This window comes from Narcine bancroftii, chromosome 3 (genome assembly GCF_036971445.1).
Source record: "Narcine bancroftii isolate sNarBan1 chromosome 3, sNarBan1.hap1, whole genome shotgun sequence".
Taxonomy (NCBI): domain Eukaryota; kingdom Metazoa; phylum Chordata; class Chondrichthyes; order Torpediniformes; family Narcinidae; genus Narcine; species Narcine bancroftii.
This window is the reverse complement of record NC_091471.1, coordinates 154931677-154948408: the sequence shown is the minus strand read 5'-3', so window position 1 is coordinate 154948408 and position 16732 is coordinate 154931677. Positions and strand designations below refer to the sequence as shown.

Below are 16732 nucleotides of genomic sequence, written 5' to 3'. Positions count from 1 at the left end.
CGTTTGTGATTCTGCCGACAACTGTGGTGTCATCGACAAACTTGTCGATGGTATTGGAATTGTGCTTGGCCACACACTTGTGGGTGTATGAGTAGAGCAGTGGGCTCAGCACGTATCCTTGGGGTGCATCTGTGTTGATGATCAGTGAGGAGGAGATGTTGTTTCCAATTCATACTGAATTGACAATGAGTATGTCAAAGATCCAGTTGCAGAGGGGGGTGAACTTTATATAATTAAAGACTACAATACTGATTTTTAAAATTATATTTTGCAATATCTTTTAAACAGAGAATTCTTAATGCAGGTGTATTAGTTAGGCATTGGGTATCAGTCAACAGGAAAATTAGCATATCTGACATCCGCGATCCCCATAGGTGCCAGATAATGGGGATTTTACTGTATTAGTAACGCTAGCAATCAGTGACAGATGGGGCTGACACCAGTAACAATAATTGGCACTATTTCACAATTTCCTCACTAATGCCCAGTTAAGGATTAACAAGATCACAATGTTCCAGGCACATTTTAATCCAAAATGTAGAAGAGCAGCCTATAGCAAATGATTTTGCCATCAAAACTGTTTAATCAAGGAGGCTTATGAAACTGAAAAGTAATCAGGGTGGAAAGCTCTTGACTACCTGGAATGAGACAGTACAAGATATGAATGATTGAGGGCCCAAACCATTTCAAACCCAGGACATCATAGCTACCATCTCCAGCTCTCTGTCCCCTCAAAATAATCCAGAAACAGGATGCTTACAGGATTTCCTTCACAAATCTTGGAACTTCCTTTGGCAATACATTCACATCAGCTGCAGCATTTTTCCACCATCTTTTCAAGAGCAACAAAAGGTTGAATAAATGGTGTGAAACAAGAAAGTCTGCAGTCACTGCAAAAGTGCTGGAGAAACTCAGCAGGTCCTGCAACATCCATAGGAGGAAAAGATGTATAAGCCAATGCTTTGGGCCTAAGCCCTTCATCAAGGTATGAGCAAAAAGCAGGCAGGTGCCTAAATAAAAAGAATGGGTCAACAGCCTGAAGGCATGAATAGGAGGGCTAGAGAGAAAAGCTGACAAATTATCAAGGAGGGGGGGAGGAGGGAAACTCTTAAATGCAGAGCTGGAGGATCAACTCCAAAGTGATGCCTACATCACCTAAATAAAAACATTTGGGGGGATAGTCTGAATAAACCTACCATAAAATAAATCAGCCACAAAATATTACAAGAAAACACATGATGCTTTTGCTCTAAGGCGATATATCACAATGCCACTTGTTAAAAGAGGAAATTCTAAGAAAATGTATTTACAACATGAAGGAAATCCAAAGATGTGGCTGTATGCAGATCCCAGTTCAGCTTATCCAGTATAATCTTTTCCATTCGCAGAATATCTGCAGATGAACAACCACAGTTGCTATTCTTTACTATATCCTTCAGAGATGGGATGATCTGTAGAGGAAAAATAACACTAATGCTGTTATATATACTCCAAAACATATTTTCATCAGCCTACGCCTGGATGCACCTGCAACGCATTTTAAATTTAAATTAAGCATATAACATCTCATACAATTTCTGAGACACTCAGAATCAGAATTTGTCATAAGGTATGAAATTCAGAATTCACTCCTCAAGAATCTTAAATTTCATATATATCCAAAAATATAAATATATTTTATAAATTATCTTACATTTTAACAGTCACCAGTACAGAAAATATTAGACCACAAACGTTCAATAATATTGGCTTTGTCATTACAGAGTTCTTATAGGACTCATCAGCTTCACACTAATTCCCAGAGTTATCCAATCCGTCCCATTCCTTCTCTCTTTTCCCTCAAACTTCACAATCTATTTTCTCTTATCTAGTCACTAACTCTCCATTTTGCAACTTGCCTCTATGGAGGTATAATTAACTGAAGCCAATTAGCCTATCAGCACATCTTTGACAGATTAGAGGATCTGTGCAATCCAAAACTCATGAGGAAAATGTACAAACTCTAATGACACCACCTAAACTTTAGTTTGAAAGTCTGAAGATGAACACTGGGGTGGCCAAACTGCAGCTCGCAATCAACAAGTGTCTCTCTGACATGAATGCACTGTTCACGGAAGTATAGCGATCGTGCGATTGTGGCTGTAAAATTAGCAGAGTTCAAGTGTGATCCAGACCACCGCCAGAGCTCCCAACACCCCAACTGCCGTCTCTCGCCGAAGCCCCGGCCGCTCACTCCCCAACCCAGAGGTCCCAATGCCCCGACCACTGTCTCTCACCTAGGCCCTAGCTGCTCACTCATCCAAGCTCCCGGCTGTCTGCCTATCTGAAAATTTTGTGAAGGAAGATGATCAAATTGTAAGAAACAAAAGTATGAAGATGAAAACAGAAATTTAAAGTCAGAGGAGGAGAAAGATTTTGCATTCATCATTACAGGAGATAAACCTGTGTGTCTTATCTGCAATGTGTCCATGACTCATTATGAAGCCAGTAACTTGAAATGCCCCTATGAAACAAATCACAAGAACTTTTCGTCTTGATTATCCTAAATCAGAGTTTTGGAAAAAGACGTTAACTAGCCAGCAGACACAGTTGACAATGTTCAGTAAGGAAGCCGATGCAATGACCGAAGCTAGTTTCTTTATATTGTGGAATATTGCTCACACTAAATGCCCATATTCTGATGGCGAATTTGTAAAGAATATAGCTGAAGTTGTTGCAGTGTTGGATTCAAGTAACAAAACTTAAGCAACTAATAGCAGTAACATTAGTTTCACGCTACATTACAGAGGTATATCTGATAATACATGCAAAATACAAAATGATTTAAAGCATTCACTTGCATTCAGTTTAGCTCTTGACGAATTTACAGACAACCCACAACTGGCAATATTTATTCATATGTTTCCTTTAATGTAAGTGAAAGAAGAGATTTTGGATTTAGACACTAAAAGAAACAACTCATGGTGTTGACTTTAAAAATGTGCTTGAAGGAGCCTCAACAAATGCTGATGTTCCAATGAATAAACTAGTCAGTACTGCAACAGATGGAGCACCTACAGTGGTGGGGACAATCAGGGTTAATTGCATTAATGCAAAGTGATCGCAGCTCTCCAGTGTTTCTCCCTGCTCAATGCATTATTCATTATGAGCACCTGGCAGCCAGATACTTCAAGTTTGAAGATTTTATGAAATCTGTCCTTGAAATTGTCAATTTCATTCACTTAAATGGGAAGACCCACTGACAGTTCAAAACATGTATTGAAGAATTGGGGCTCGAAGATAATAAACCCAGTGATGCTTCTATTGCAGTGTGAGGTGGCTGCTGAATAGCATTAGGCCCTTTCAAGCAGCCTTGTAAAATGGGGTTAGCGCCTCACTCACAAGGAAGCGTGAAAGGGTCTGACACAGTTAGCAACATCCAAAATCAACCTGGTTACTGCCCTACTTCAGAGATAGTCAAGGAACCCACCTAGGTCGCATCCTCCCGTGGCTTGAAAGCGAAAATGGCCGACCCAATTGTTACTCCTGTGACGTCAGTGCTTGCGTGCTGCGTGACAGAAATTCCCCAACAGAAGGGGAGAGAGGGGTCACCGGCAGGCCAGGGGGTGACGCCACGATCGGCCACCGCGGGGGCGGAGGGTAGCAATTGACAGCTGGTGGGGGTGGGGGTGACGGGGTAGATTTACCGATACTTTGCCTGATGCGTCATTCGACGCATCATCACAGGGGCGGGATCCACTTAAATCACCAGGTTTGCAATTTAAGGGGTTGATCCCACTCCAGCTTGAAAGGTCTTGGGAGCGCCACCGACCCATTTAATGTGCCTGGATCCCAGGAGGGCTACCCACGTGGGCAGTTTTAAAGCACCTAATGTCTTGAGTAAGTTTGTGGATTTATTGGAGCCTATTATTAAAAAATTCTATCCTCAACTGGAAAATGATGAATGGATGCTGGATCTAATGTTCCTTACTGATATAATGAATCATCAACAAACTCTTAACTTGGCACTCCAAGGGAAGGATAGGGTTGTTCCTGATCTTACTCAAACAATTTTCAGCTTTCAGAATAGAGTTTTCAAAGACATATTGTCAAGAAACTTCAGTCACTTTCCCAATCTCCAAATAAGAGAAAATACATTCCCTGATATTAAAAGGCCACAAACTGGAAAAATACAAAGATAAATTACAAGGATTGCTTGATTTCTGAGCCAGGTTTGAGGACTTGCAGAAGCTGAAGCCTGCTTCGCCTTTCTTGTAAATCCATTCATGGTTGATGTAATCAATAGGCGCTTTTAAACTGCCGCACCTAGGTAGCCCTCCTGGGACCAATGACACATCACACACTCACCGGATTAAATGAAGTAAAAGATATTAACCTTACTCTTCCGAGGAAGCATGTTTCAACCACATTATATCCCCTTTCCTAACCTTCACTGCTGAGTTCCTCCTCTACATTTGAACTTGGTGCCAACATGCACCACAACACACGCATGCAAGTACTGATGTCACCAGAATAATCGGGTCGGCTATTTTCATTTTCAAGCTGCCAGTAGTTTAACTGGGTTCTCTGACTACCTCCGAGATGGGGCAGGAACCTGGTTGATTTAGGAACACGCTGACTGGGTCGATCCTTTCAAGTTACTTTGTGAGTGGGTCGCTAACCGAGCAAATAGGCCGGTTAACCCCATTTTACAAGGCAGCTTGAAAGCGCCTCATGATGGTTGTCCATTTCTTGGCGCTCTGGTTACAGATTAATCTGCTATTGAACTGGAACTAATAGAATTACAGGAGGATCGGAGTCAAAAGATGATCCATAAATCCCAGTCTACAATTGAGTTCTGAAAGGAAGTTCCAGAAATAAAATATCCTGAACTGAGGAAAACAGTGTGTGACTCACCTCAATTTTCAGCACAATGTACTGCTGTGAATCACTTACTCTGTAATGAAGTTTGTAAGGTTGAACCATTGTGCAATCCTCATAAATAAACACCTGATGGAGCTAAATCTTAAAGCGCTGATGACACATCAGGAGGATTTTCAACGACTCACAGCCAAGGTGGAGACTCACAATAATCAGTCAGGATTTGGAAAATACTTGGTATGTATATGTGTACTTTTTGATTATTGAAATTAAAATAAAGTTGTTTAAAAACTACAGAGATGAATAAATACTATTACAAACATGTATTTCTTATTACATGTCTTGCGGCTCTCAAACGCCAGAAGTTTATCGTATGTGGCTCTTGTGTTAATCAAGTTTGGCCACTCCTCTAGTCAAGATCAAATCTAGATCCCTAGGGCTGATAAATGCACAAGAGTGCTTCCCAGGTAGCTAATATATCTTGGATCAGGCTTAGACTGAAAAACACCCATTCAAAGGAACAAAATTATTTTTTTCTACATACACAAAAAGGAATTTACCTACCTCGTCTTCTTCATTAGTTTTAGCTGCCAGGAAGAAACAACTGATGGCTATGCATCGCAGATATTTTGGACGGGCCTAAAAATAAGGTAGGGTAAAGTTGATTATTAACATTTTTATGTTAATAAAATACTTAATTCCAAAGAGTCTACCATAGTGTGCTATTTGCTTATTTCTCTCATACTAGTTAAAAGTTGAAAATTGCTTTTCCTGGGTTTAAATTTGGAGAATGAAAAAAAAATAGGAATCATGTTAGATAAATGACAGTACAGACTTATTGGGCCCAAAAGGCCTGTTTCTGTAATACAGGCCTCTAAACTACGCAAACACGAGTGGTTAAATAGCCAACTCAAGAATTTGAATATATACCCAACTGCTTACTACAGGGGACTTTAGGGGAAACAATATCTCCAGCAGTCAAATAAAAATAGGAATAAATTAGACCATTGGTAATGACACTTTATTGGATTCCCAAGTACACAACTTTTTATACAGCTGCCCATATGAATAAACATCGAAAAGATAGCAAGTTACTTTTTGAAGGATGTGTAGCAAAGAAAAACCATCTGACCCACTGGCGTTTCCTTACTCCCTCTTTTTAAATGCATCAACATCCATTTTTACTCATATGGCCATTCCCTTATATTCCCACAGCTATTAGGAATGGCATGATCCATATTTTTTATCATTTGGATGAATTACCAGTAGTGTCTTCTACATTCCCCAATGGTTTGGTCTCCACCATAACAATTTTAAAGACCACTTGCATTGTTTTTCAGCTTGATTTTCTTCTGACTGTAGTAAACTCTCCATTAAGACAGCATCCTTTTCTTGTTATCGTCTCTCAAAGTTGAGAATAACTTGCTTACACAATTAAAAAGCAGATGCATACTTTTCAATGCGAGTTGTAGCTCATCAGCCAAAGATTTAACAGAACAAGGCTTGGTTCAATGCCAAGGAGATTCAGGCCTTCGCCTAGAGTCAGGCCATGGGGCGGATCGAAAGTCTGGAACTTACCATTCAGACTGCAGCCCAAATGCTGCTCCAGCATCCCATTCAAAGGAGAGGAGTGCCTTGTAGCACTCTCCGGATCCCCTTGGAGGTGGGCCGACTGGTGCCGTAGTGCCACCCATCATCAATATGTAGCAGAGCAATGGCTGTCTTCTCTACCCATAATCCCCCATGCAGCTGGAACTGTTCTGGGAACTACAGAGCGGTTTTGGCTGCGTGGGGGATTATGGGTAGGGAAGGCAGCCATTGCTCTGCCACGTTTTGAGCCGAAGAGTGCAGCCCCAAGGCCGAAGTGGCCCGGTGTGGCTGTCCCAGCCTGCACTGGCTGCCCCCGACGGTCCCCGCTGGTCCCAGTTGCCCCCGCTGCTCCCCGTTGACAGCCCTCACTGCCCCGAGGGCTCCCCGCCACCCCTGACTTGGAGGGAGAGGGGTGAGTGGGGAGATGGGTCACGGGCTGACGGCATCATCAACCCGTCCCCAAACAGCCACCGCTAGCGCAGCTGCCAATTCAGATTGATCAGCGGAGGGCTGTGCTGTGGAGATGATTCCTCTAGGAGAGGGTTTGGATTATGTGGATCAGAGACCGCCTCCGCACAGAGAGTTAGGTCATTATGTGTTTTGGCAGAGTTTCTTGCTATCTTTCCTATGGTTATTCATATGGGCAGCTGTATAACAAGTTGTGTACTTGGGAATCCAATAAAGTGTCATTACCAATGTCATTCAATTGCATAAAAACATTTTAATATAGCACACGCTTACAGCATGGGTATAGTACTAAATTCTGAATGACAAAAGCAATTTGCATTTAATTGGGACATTAAACAAAACACACACCACAGTCCCAGTATATGCCAGAATTAATCTCCCACAAACACCACCCATCAACTTCCCCCAGAGGTGTCAATCACCCATTAACAAGCTTTGGCGAGGAATCAATTAAATTGATTGCGGACAGGCTTTTGAGTTAAGCAGGATTTTAATTCTATGATAAATTAGACCATTGTATTTTCCTGCAAAATGTGTCCTTAATGCTATCACTACTTTTTTGCTATTAGCATAGAGATCTTAGTTCTCTTCTACTCCGTTTACACCATTATCTGAACAGAATAGTTTCCTTTTTCCAAATTCTAAACTCCCTCTTAGTCATCTGAAATTGAGTATAACTTTGGGAATAAAATCTGAGAACCTATTCTTAACTCTTATCCTTTACTACTCTGTACCTAATTTGCATTTTATTCTAAGTCCACATACTTAGTTAATTATATTTTAAAAAGAAGCCAATACGATTAAGCAAATTTCCCTTTTTGAAATTGGTAATGATCGTGCTAAACTTGGTGGCCTCGGTGAACATGTCCCCCACCCATTGGAAGTTGAAGATGTCATTGTGACAGATGCTGGTGCGCACTGCTCCGTTATATTTTCCAGACACCGTGCATGCGCTCCAGCTCTCTATTCCCTTCCCTTTCCATAGAGAGCTACCCACTCCCCCACTTCAGCATTTTTATTTTCTCCTTTTCCCACCCATATCTATACCTCATGCACTCCACTCTGTTCACTACTGAGCTATCAATGTGTAGTGAAGGGCGGTTGTCCCTTGTCTCCCTGAAGTTCACGAACATCTCCTTCTCTTGTCCCCATTGAGACTCAGACTACAACCTTACAACTATATAACAATTACAGTACGGAAACAGGCCATCTCTGCCCCTCTAGTCCGCACCAATTTAAGTGAACTCCTCTAGTCCCACCTATCCGCTCCCTGTCCATAACCCTCCAATCAATCCCTCACATCCATGCACTAATCCAACCTTCTCTTAAATGACAAAATTTACCCTGCTGCAACCACCTCTTCCAGAAGGTCATTCCACTCAGCCATCTCTCTGAATGAAGAAGCTTCCTCTCATGTTATTTCTAAACTTTTGCTCCATAACCCTTATGACCCTTCACTCCAATCTCACCTACCCTCAAGGGGAAGAGCCTATTCACATCTACTCTGTCTAAACCCCTCATAATTTTAAATACCTCTATCAAATCCCCCCTCAACCTTCTGCACTCCAATGAATAAAGACCCAGTCTACTCAATCTTTCTTTGTATTCTTGATACTGAAATCTAGACAGCATTTTAGTAAATCTTCTTTGCACCCTCTCCACCTTTATTGATATCCTTCCTATAATTTGGGGACCAGAACTGCACACAGTATTCCAAGTTTGGCCTCACCAATGCCTTGAACAGTCTCAACATCACCTCCTAACTCCTATATTCCATGCTTTGTTATAAAGGCTAGCATACCAAAAACATTCTTTACCAACCTATCTACATGAGAATCCACTTTCAAAGAACGATGAGCCGTTAATCAAGATCTCTCTGTTCCTCTGCATTCCTCAATGCCCTCCCCTTCACTGCATATGTCCTGTTTTGATTATTCTTCCCAAAATGAAGCATTGCATACTTATCGATATTAAACTCCATCTGCCATCTTTCAGCCCACTCTTCTAAGCAGTCCAAATCCTTCTGCAGTCCCCAAAAACCATCTTCACTATCCACAACTCCCCCTATTTTTGTATCATCCTCATATTTACTAACCCAATTGACGACTCCATCATCCAAATCATTAATGTAAATGACGAACAACAAGGGACCCAACACTGAGCCCTGAGGCATACCGCTTTTTACCGGCATACATCCTGACAAGAGTTATCCACCATGACTATTTTCTATCCACTGTTGAACCCATCTGAATATCTCAACATTAATACCTAGCACCTGAACCTTCCTTACCAATCTTCCATGTGGAACTTTATCAAAGGCCTTACTGAAATCCATATAGACAACATCTACTGCTCTATCCTCATCGACTTTCCTAGTCACCTCCTCAAGAAATTCAACAAGATATGTCAAACATGACCTTCCCCTCACAAACCCATGTTGGGTGTCCCTAATCAGTCCCTGCCCCTCTAGATACTTATACATATTATCTCTAAGAATACTTCCCATTAGTTTACTTACTGGGCCCTCCAGTGACTATTAAAAAAAAAAAAATCACTGTCAGACCCTCTGCTATTTCCTCCCTGACTTCCCTAAAGGTCCTGGGGAAAATCCCATCGGGACATGGAGACTTATCCACCTTTATATGCCTCAAAAGTTCCAACACCCCCTCTTTCCTAATCCCTACATATTCCATAATCACCCCTTTTGGCTCTCTTATCCTACACGATTCCATATCATTTTCCCTAATGAATACCAAAGAAAAGAACTAATTCAATATCTTCCCCACACATTTGTCTGCTCTGATTCTCTAATGGACAAATTTTAACCTTCACTCTCCTTTTGTTATTCATATATTTGTAAAAACTCTTTGGATTTACTTTCACCCTGTTCACTATAACCACCTCGTACTTTCTTTTCACTATCCTAATTTCTTTCTTAAGCTTCTTTTTACAATCCATGTATGTTCCAAGCATTTCATCCATACTTTGCTTCCTGTATTTAATGAAGGCCTCCCTTTTATCTCGAACCAACTTTCTAATCTTCTTTGAAAACCATGGCTCTCTTCAACCTTTGTCCCTGTCGTTTATTCTAACAGGAACAAAGATTCTGCACCCTCAAAATCTCATCTTTAAATGATCTCCAATTCTTGTCTACCTCCTTCCCATAAAACAAATCAGCCCAAAGCATCCCTTGCAAATCCCTTTTCATTTTATCAAATCTGGCTTTCCCCCACTCAAAAACCTTCATTGTTGGACCAGACCTATCCCTTTCCATAATTATATTGTAACTAATGGTACCATGAATGGAATGACCTTCCAGAAGAGGTAGTTGCAGCAGGGTCAATTCCGTCATTTAAGAAGAGGTTAGATGAGTCCACGCTGCTGAAGATCCAGCTGCGCTGGATGGGTCACGTCTCCAGAATGGAGGACCATCGCCTTCCCAAGATCGTGTTATATGGCGAGCTCTCCACTGGCCACCGTGACAGAGGTGCACCAAAGAAAAGGTACAAGGACTGCCTAAAGAAATCTCTTGGTGCCTGCCACATTGACCACCGCCAGTGGGCTGATATCGCCTCAAACCGTGCATCTTGGCGCCTCACAGTTTGGCGGGCAGCAACCTCCTTTGAAGAAGACCGCAGAGCCTACCTCACTGACAAAAGGCAAAGGAGGAAAAACCCAACACCCAACCCCAACCCACCAATTTTCCCCTGCAACCGCTGCAATCGTGTCTGCCTGTCCCGCATCGGACTTGTCAGCCACAAACGAGCCTGCAGCTGACGTGGACTTTTTACCCCCTCCATAAATCTTCGTCCGCGAAGCCAAGCCAAAGAAGAGATGAGTACATGGATGTGAGAGGGTTGGAGGGTTATGGGCAGGGAGTAGGTAGGTGGAACTAGTTGGAGTTTCACGTAAATTGGTGCAGACTAAAAGGGCCGATATGGCCTGTTTACATACTGTCATTGTTATATGGTTATAGATTTATACAATCACTGGATACGAAGTGCTCCCTAACACACACCTCAGTCATCTGCCCTATCTCATTTCCCAACAGTAGATCAAACACTGCTGCAACAAAAAAAAAATACCCTACATACACTTTACAAATTCTAATCCATCCAGCCCTTTCACAGAATGAGTTTCCCCAATCTATATTAGGAAAGTTAAAACCCCCCCACTAACTCAATCCTGTGCTTATTACAAATCTCAGCTATTTCTTACACATTTGCTCCTCTATTTCTCACTCCCCACTAGGTGATCTATAATACACCCCTATAATTGTATCCTCACCTTTTCCATTTTTTAATTCCACCCATACCACCTCCCTTGACGACCCCTCCAGTCTATCTCACATCAGCATCACTGTTAATATTTTCCCTGACATGCAACGCCACCACCCCCACCCCCTCCCCCCACAACCCCACCAAATTCTATCACACCTAAAGCAGCGAAATCCCGGAATATTTAGCTGCCAGTCACATCCCTCCTGCAACCACATTTCACTAATCGCCACGTCATACTGCCAAGTGTCTATCCACACCTTCAGCTCGTCCCCCTTCTTTACAATACTCCTAGCATGAAACGAGATGATTTCCCACCTCTTCTCTGTAGTTGGACCCATCAACGTTGCTGATGAAGCCAACTACTCTCAGGCCATCTGCAAACTTGATGACATGGTTGGAACTGGATCTGGCGTTGCTGTCGTGGGTCAGAAGCAGGCTGAGTATATAGCCCTGAGTTGCGCCAGTGCTCAGTGTGATAGTGCTCGACGTTCTGCTCCAGACCCAGACAGACTGTGGTCTTTCCTATAGGAATTCCAGAATCTAGTTACCGAGAGGGATGTGGAGTCCCAGTGAGGACAGCTTCTTCCCCAGCCTTTGAGGAATGATTGTATTAAACACCAAGCAGAACTCAATGAATAGCAGTCTGGCATGAGAGACATCATTCTCCAGGTGGATCAGGACAGAGTGGAGAGACATGGCTATAGCATCAGTTGTAATGGTTCCACCTGTAGGCAAATTAAACTGGATGGTACCAGAATGATGGTGGCTGTCTTAATCCATGATGGTGGCTGTCTGCCTTTCTGAACACATTACCTCACATTTATCTGGAATGTACTCCATTTGGACTTTCATGCCCACCTAACCATATTCCAGAATTTACTTCCTTTCCATCAACTAGAATATAAATTGTGATCCCTACATTCAACTCCAAGTCATTTGTGTATGCCACTAGGCATTTTGTCCTAAAACACTGTGAAACTCCACTGCTCACTGCCCTCCAATCCCATTACAACTTTTACATTCTGCAATTTTTAAATTCAACTTGCCGCTTTTTAATCGGATGGAATGGGTTTTTTCTAATCAATCAGCGACATAAAATATTGTCACTTTGCTGAAATTCATTCACATGACATCAAATATCCCACTTTTATCAATACAACCTTTCACATAAAAAAAATCAATTAAGTGGTCATTCACAGGCTTCCCTTCATAAATCCTGTTGACTATTCATACATCTTGTTCATCTTCTAGTCGTTCAGAATTTTATGTATTTTCTGCTGCCAGGTTCAGGTTACCATTTTGGTCACAATAAGATCCACCATTTTCTTCTTTTTGTGCCATGCATTTATGGAACATCTTAGGGCTTCCTTGGCCTCAACTGCCAATAATTTTGCAGACTCATCTTTTGGTGTTCTCATTTCTCCATTAAGTTCACCCTTGAACCTTTATATTCCTCAGTTTCTGCTGTGTTTCTGCCATGTCTTGGTTTTTTAAAAAAACATTTATCCAATCTGCATTTATCTCAAATTATAGGGAATGTCTTTTTATACTGAGTCGTTCTGAATTGTCACCTCTCCCTCAACGGTTCTTCAATCACATGGCTATTTCCATCGACCACATATTAGTAAAAATTGGCATTGCCCCGATTTAGAATTTTACTGCAGTCTATTTTTGTCCTTTCACCAAACTACTCTCATCCCAATCTCTGTTGCATCAATACACTGGCCCACTGCCACCATGACAACAGTCAAACACCCATTTACACATCTAATTTTATTCCCATCAATTGTCTCCAGATTCTACCAGGATGTGGGAAGTTTCAAGAAATCCACTTGGTCACAGGGAGAACCTGCAAACTGCACACAAACACCATTGGAGTTAGAATCAAACTTGGCATTCCGGGGGCCATGAGACACCAGTGTGAGAGATGAGTAACACTGATCTAAAAGAAAAGTGAGGATTGTGAGAGATGAGTGAAACTGATATAAAAATATGAAGATGAGGAAACTAGTATAGATATATGTGTAATGAATAAAGCCAGAATGAATAGGATAAGAATAGATATTAGAATGTAGGAAGTAAAGTTAGTCTGAATAAGATAAGGGTCTTCTAGCCTTTTAGACAGAATCAGCAAGTTCACCAGTATGAATAAGATAAGGATAGATAATAGATAATAGAATGTAGGAAGTAAAGTTAGTCTGAATAAGATAAGGGTCTTCTAGCCTTAGACAGAATTAGCAAGTTTTGCATGTAAGAAGTTAGTCAGCCCTGAGAGTCAGGAAGGTGTAAATAAGGACAATGACATGATGGGACACAGACAGGATACCCCCTGGTCCTCCAAGTTCACAGAAACAGCACGTAGGCAGACAGGATTGCCTAATGCCAAACTCATCCAGGAGGCAGAAGAATGCAAGGGGGAGAGTACTTCTATACTGAAATCAACTGTATAAAAGTTGAGTGAGCCCCAGTGTATGTGTGTATATTCCCAGGGTAAGGGAAGCACCCAACTTTGCATTGTTGTATAATCAATGTTCTTTGTTCTCAATTTTTGTCTCAAGCAATTTCTGTGAAGGTACTTCTGTTTCTAACACCAGCCTTACTATCTAAGCCACTGCACCATTCGTGTCTAGTACCACCATCTCTTCTGTTAGCCTTGTAATACATTAAATCTAAATAGGTTTTGTTTCTTCTACACTCTAATCATCATGCAGTCCCAGATAACATCAAGTGGTTTAAATCCTCAACTATCATTTCACATCATTTTTCTACCTCAGTAATTTGACAATTTTGAAGCTTATGGTAGTCGGCTAGCAATCCATCTGCGTGTATTCCTTAATTCTACCAATATGAGCAAACAAGTTGCTGGAGGAATTCAGCAAGTCAAACAGCATGGGTAGAAATGCTAAGCCAACAAACTGAACCACTAAGTCCCTAATTTGATCAGCCAGATTTTGAATAATCGGAATTGTATTGTATATTCGAGGTACTGGTCTACAATCTTGCAATCTGCCTGCAAGATCTTAATCTTCCTTTCTTATCAAGCCTTTGGTATCAGAATAAACCACAACCTATGGTTATACATGTCTTCTAATGCTGTGCAATACACAAACGTGGTGGAGAAACTCCAACACATTTGTGTGATATACTTGACCCCAGGATCTGCAGATTTCTTGTTTAGCTCCTTCTAAATCTGTACTGGCCCTCTCTCTCAGGATGATCTTCATCTCTGCTACATGCTTGTCTCCAGCCCAAGGTGCAACAGAGTGTCACATTTGGGTATACAAAACTGACTCTCTGCCCCTCATCTGACCTTTCAGCCCAATCTGTACAGCTTTATTAGATAGCCTAAATCAATGTTGACAGTACTGGAGCCTCCATTACCTTCTCTAGTATTCAGACCTGAATACCAAACACTTAAGAGGACTCTTGGATTAACTATCTGATCCTCCTTGTCTGTTCAGCTGTTACCCATTTATTCTGCGTATATATGCTTAACCTGAATATGTACTTTAATACTTTGTCCTGAAAGTAGCATGAATTTTCCACATGACATTCAAATTAATTCTGCCTCTTTACAAAGAAGGAATAATTTAAAAATCCAATTATTCTTCCCAGTCAATATTTATTTAACTTTGGCTTGCTGTTATAGAATCATAATGTATTTATAAACTAAAGATTTATAGTATTTTTAGTAAAGGGACTTTGTGGGTTGGATACAAGACAGATCACACATTCACGTTAGCAGAGAAGAAAGGTCTTCCAAAGACAAAATGTCTGTTAATTCAAAGTCAAGCAGAAGCCATCAAAGCCTTTATCATTGTTCAGTTAAAGTCATAAAAGAGATTGTTCTCCCTTGAAAGTTTGAAGGCACCTGTGTACACAAGAAAGATTGTTAGCTGTGCAGACAACTTGGAGACATTTGCTGGTAAAACTTTTGGAAGAGATGATCTTCAAACAAAACCAGTGGTGATGTTATATCATGTGATTGGGACACCTCAAGAAGGCATCTTTAATATTGAACCATGTTTCACCTGCAGTTAGAGATGCAGTAACCTTCAATGAGAGAGGTACTGTTGTGCGCTCTCCCTTTTATAGAGAAGGAAAACAGAATAATTGGCTTGGAAGGAAAGGGCCACTTTGACTGTCTCTTTGTGAAGAAGGGGCAGTTCTATATTTCTATTTGTGATGGTCACTTCATTTAACCTTTGCCTGAGTTGGTGAAATCATCGTGCAAAACACAAGTTCCGAAACCTCCTCGCAAGAGAGTGAAATTTGTGATAAAGTTATTCGTATAAAGAAATATTTCACTGAAAGCAAATCTACAGAATTCGTGAGTTTGAGAACATTTGATCAGCAATTTAAAGATTGAGTTTCCACACACAAGAGTTCCAAGACTGAACTTTAAAATCATCTCTTAAGAACTATGCATGAACTGTAATGGTTTGAGATTTGCCCCCCCCCCCACCCCCCCCACACACACACACACACAAAGTGGGAGTCATGTGATGGTTGGGTGGAAACAGCCCTCTCCAGAGAAAAGAAAAAAAGTGTGAAAAAACAGAGCTCAATAAATATAAAATATAGGAAGAGAAAGATAGTTACAGTGAAGAGACAGAAGATGGCACCCAAAAGAGAAAAAGTAAGAATAACAGAGAAGAGGGAAGAAGGAAAATCACTGGAGAAGAAAGGCGGCGGCCTTACCTGCACGCCGGAGCAGAGAGCCACTGTGGAGAGGAGCAGCGGATCTCCGATGTTGGTGAGTCCCCAGAGAAGCGGTGTCCTCCTGACTGGCGGACTTCAAAAATGGCTCTCAGAGCCAAGAGGTGCACAACTGCGCATGCGCAAGTAAAAGAAAAGGTCAACGCTGACAAGAGGGGGACTCAGATGAGGAGAGACCAGCTGCAGAGCGGCCAGCTGTGAGACGCCCAGTATGGGGGCGTTCGGCTGGGGGGAATAAAGAAGAAAGAAGAAAAGAACAATAGTAAGAAGGAGAATGAAGGGTGGGAAGAGGATGAGCGGCAATGGGGCGGGAGGCCCAGCAGCGGGTCGACCTGCGGCGGGAGGCCCAGCAGCGGGTCGACCTGCGGCGGGAGGCCCAGCAGCGGGTCGACCTGCGGCGGGAGGCCCAGCAGCGGGTCGACCTGCGGCGGGAGGCCCAGCAGCGGGTCGACCTGCGGCGGGAGGCCCAGCAGCGGGTCGACCTGCGGCGGGAGGCCCAGCAGCGGGTCGACCTGCGGCGGGAGGCCCAGCAGCGGGTCGACCTGCGGCGGGAGGCCCAGCAGCGGGTCGACCTGCGGCGGGAGGCCCAGCAGCGGGTCGACCTGCGGCGGGAGGCCCAGCAGCGGGTCGACCTGCGGCGGGAGGCCCAGCAGCGGGTCGACCTGCGGCGGGAGGCCCAGCAGCGGGTCGACCTGCGGCGGGAGGCCCAGCAGCGGGTCGACCTGCGGCGGGAGGCCCAGCAGCGGGTCGACCTGCGGCGGGAGGCCCAACAACAGGAGACAAAGCAGCTGGAGGCCCAAAAAGGATACAGAAGC

General features: G+C 42.6%; 1 protein-coding gene across 3 annotated transcripts in view; it reads right to left on the bottom strand.

Annotated features, from left to right (window-relative positions):
- ccni (cyclin I) overlaps positions 1-16732 on the bottom strand; it is a 52429-nt gene that overhangs the window by 5006 nt on the left and 30691 nt on the right. For all 3 annotated transcript variants that reach the window (XM_069925472.1, XM_069925471.1, XM_069925470.1), the window contains 2 exons: positions 5425-5499; positions 1311-1451 (listed from right to left, as the gene is read on the bottom strand). In XM_069925472.1, coding sequence (XP_069781573.1) covers positions 1311-1451; positions 5425-5499 — 216 coding nt within the window. The remainder of the gene's footprint in view (positions 1-1310; positions 1452-5424; positions 5500-16732) is intronic.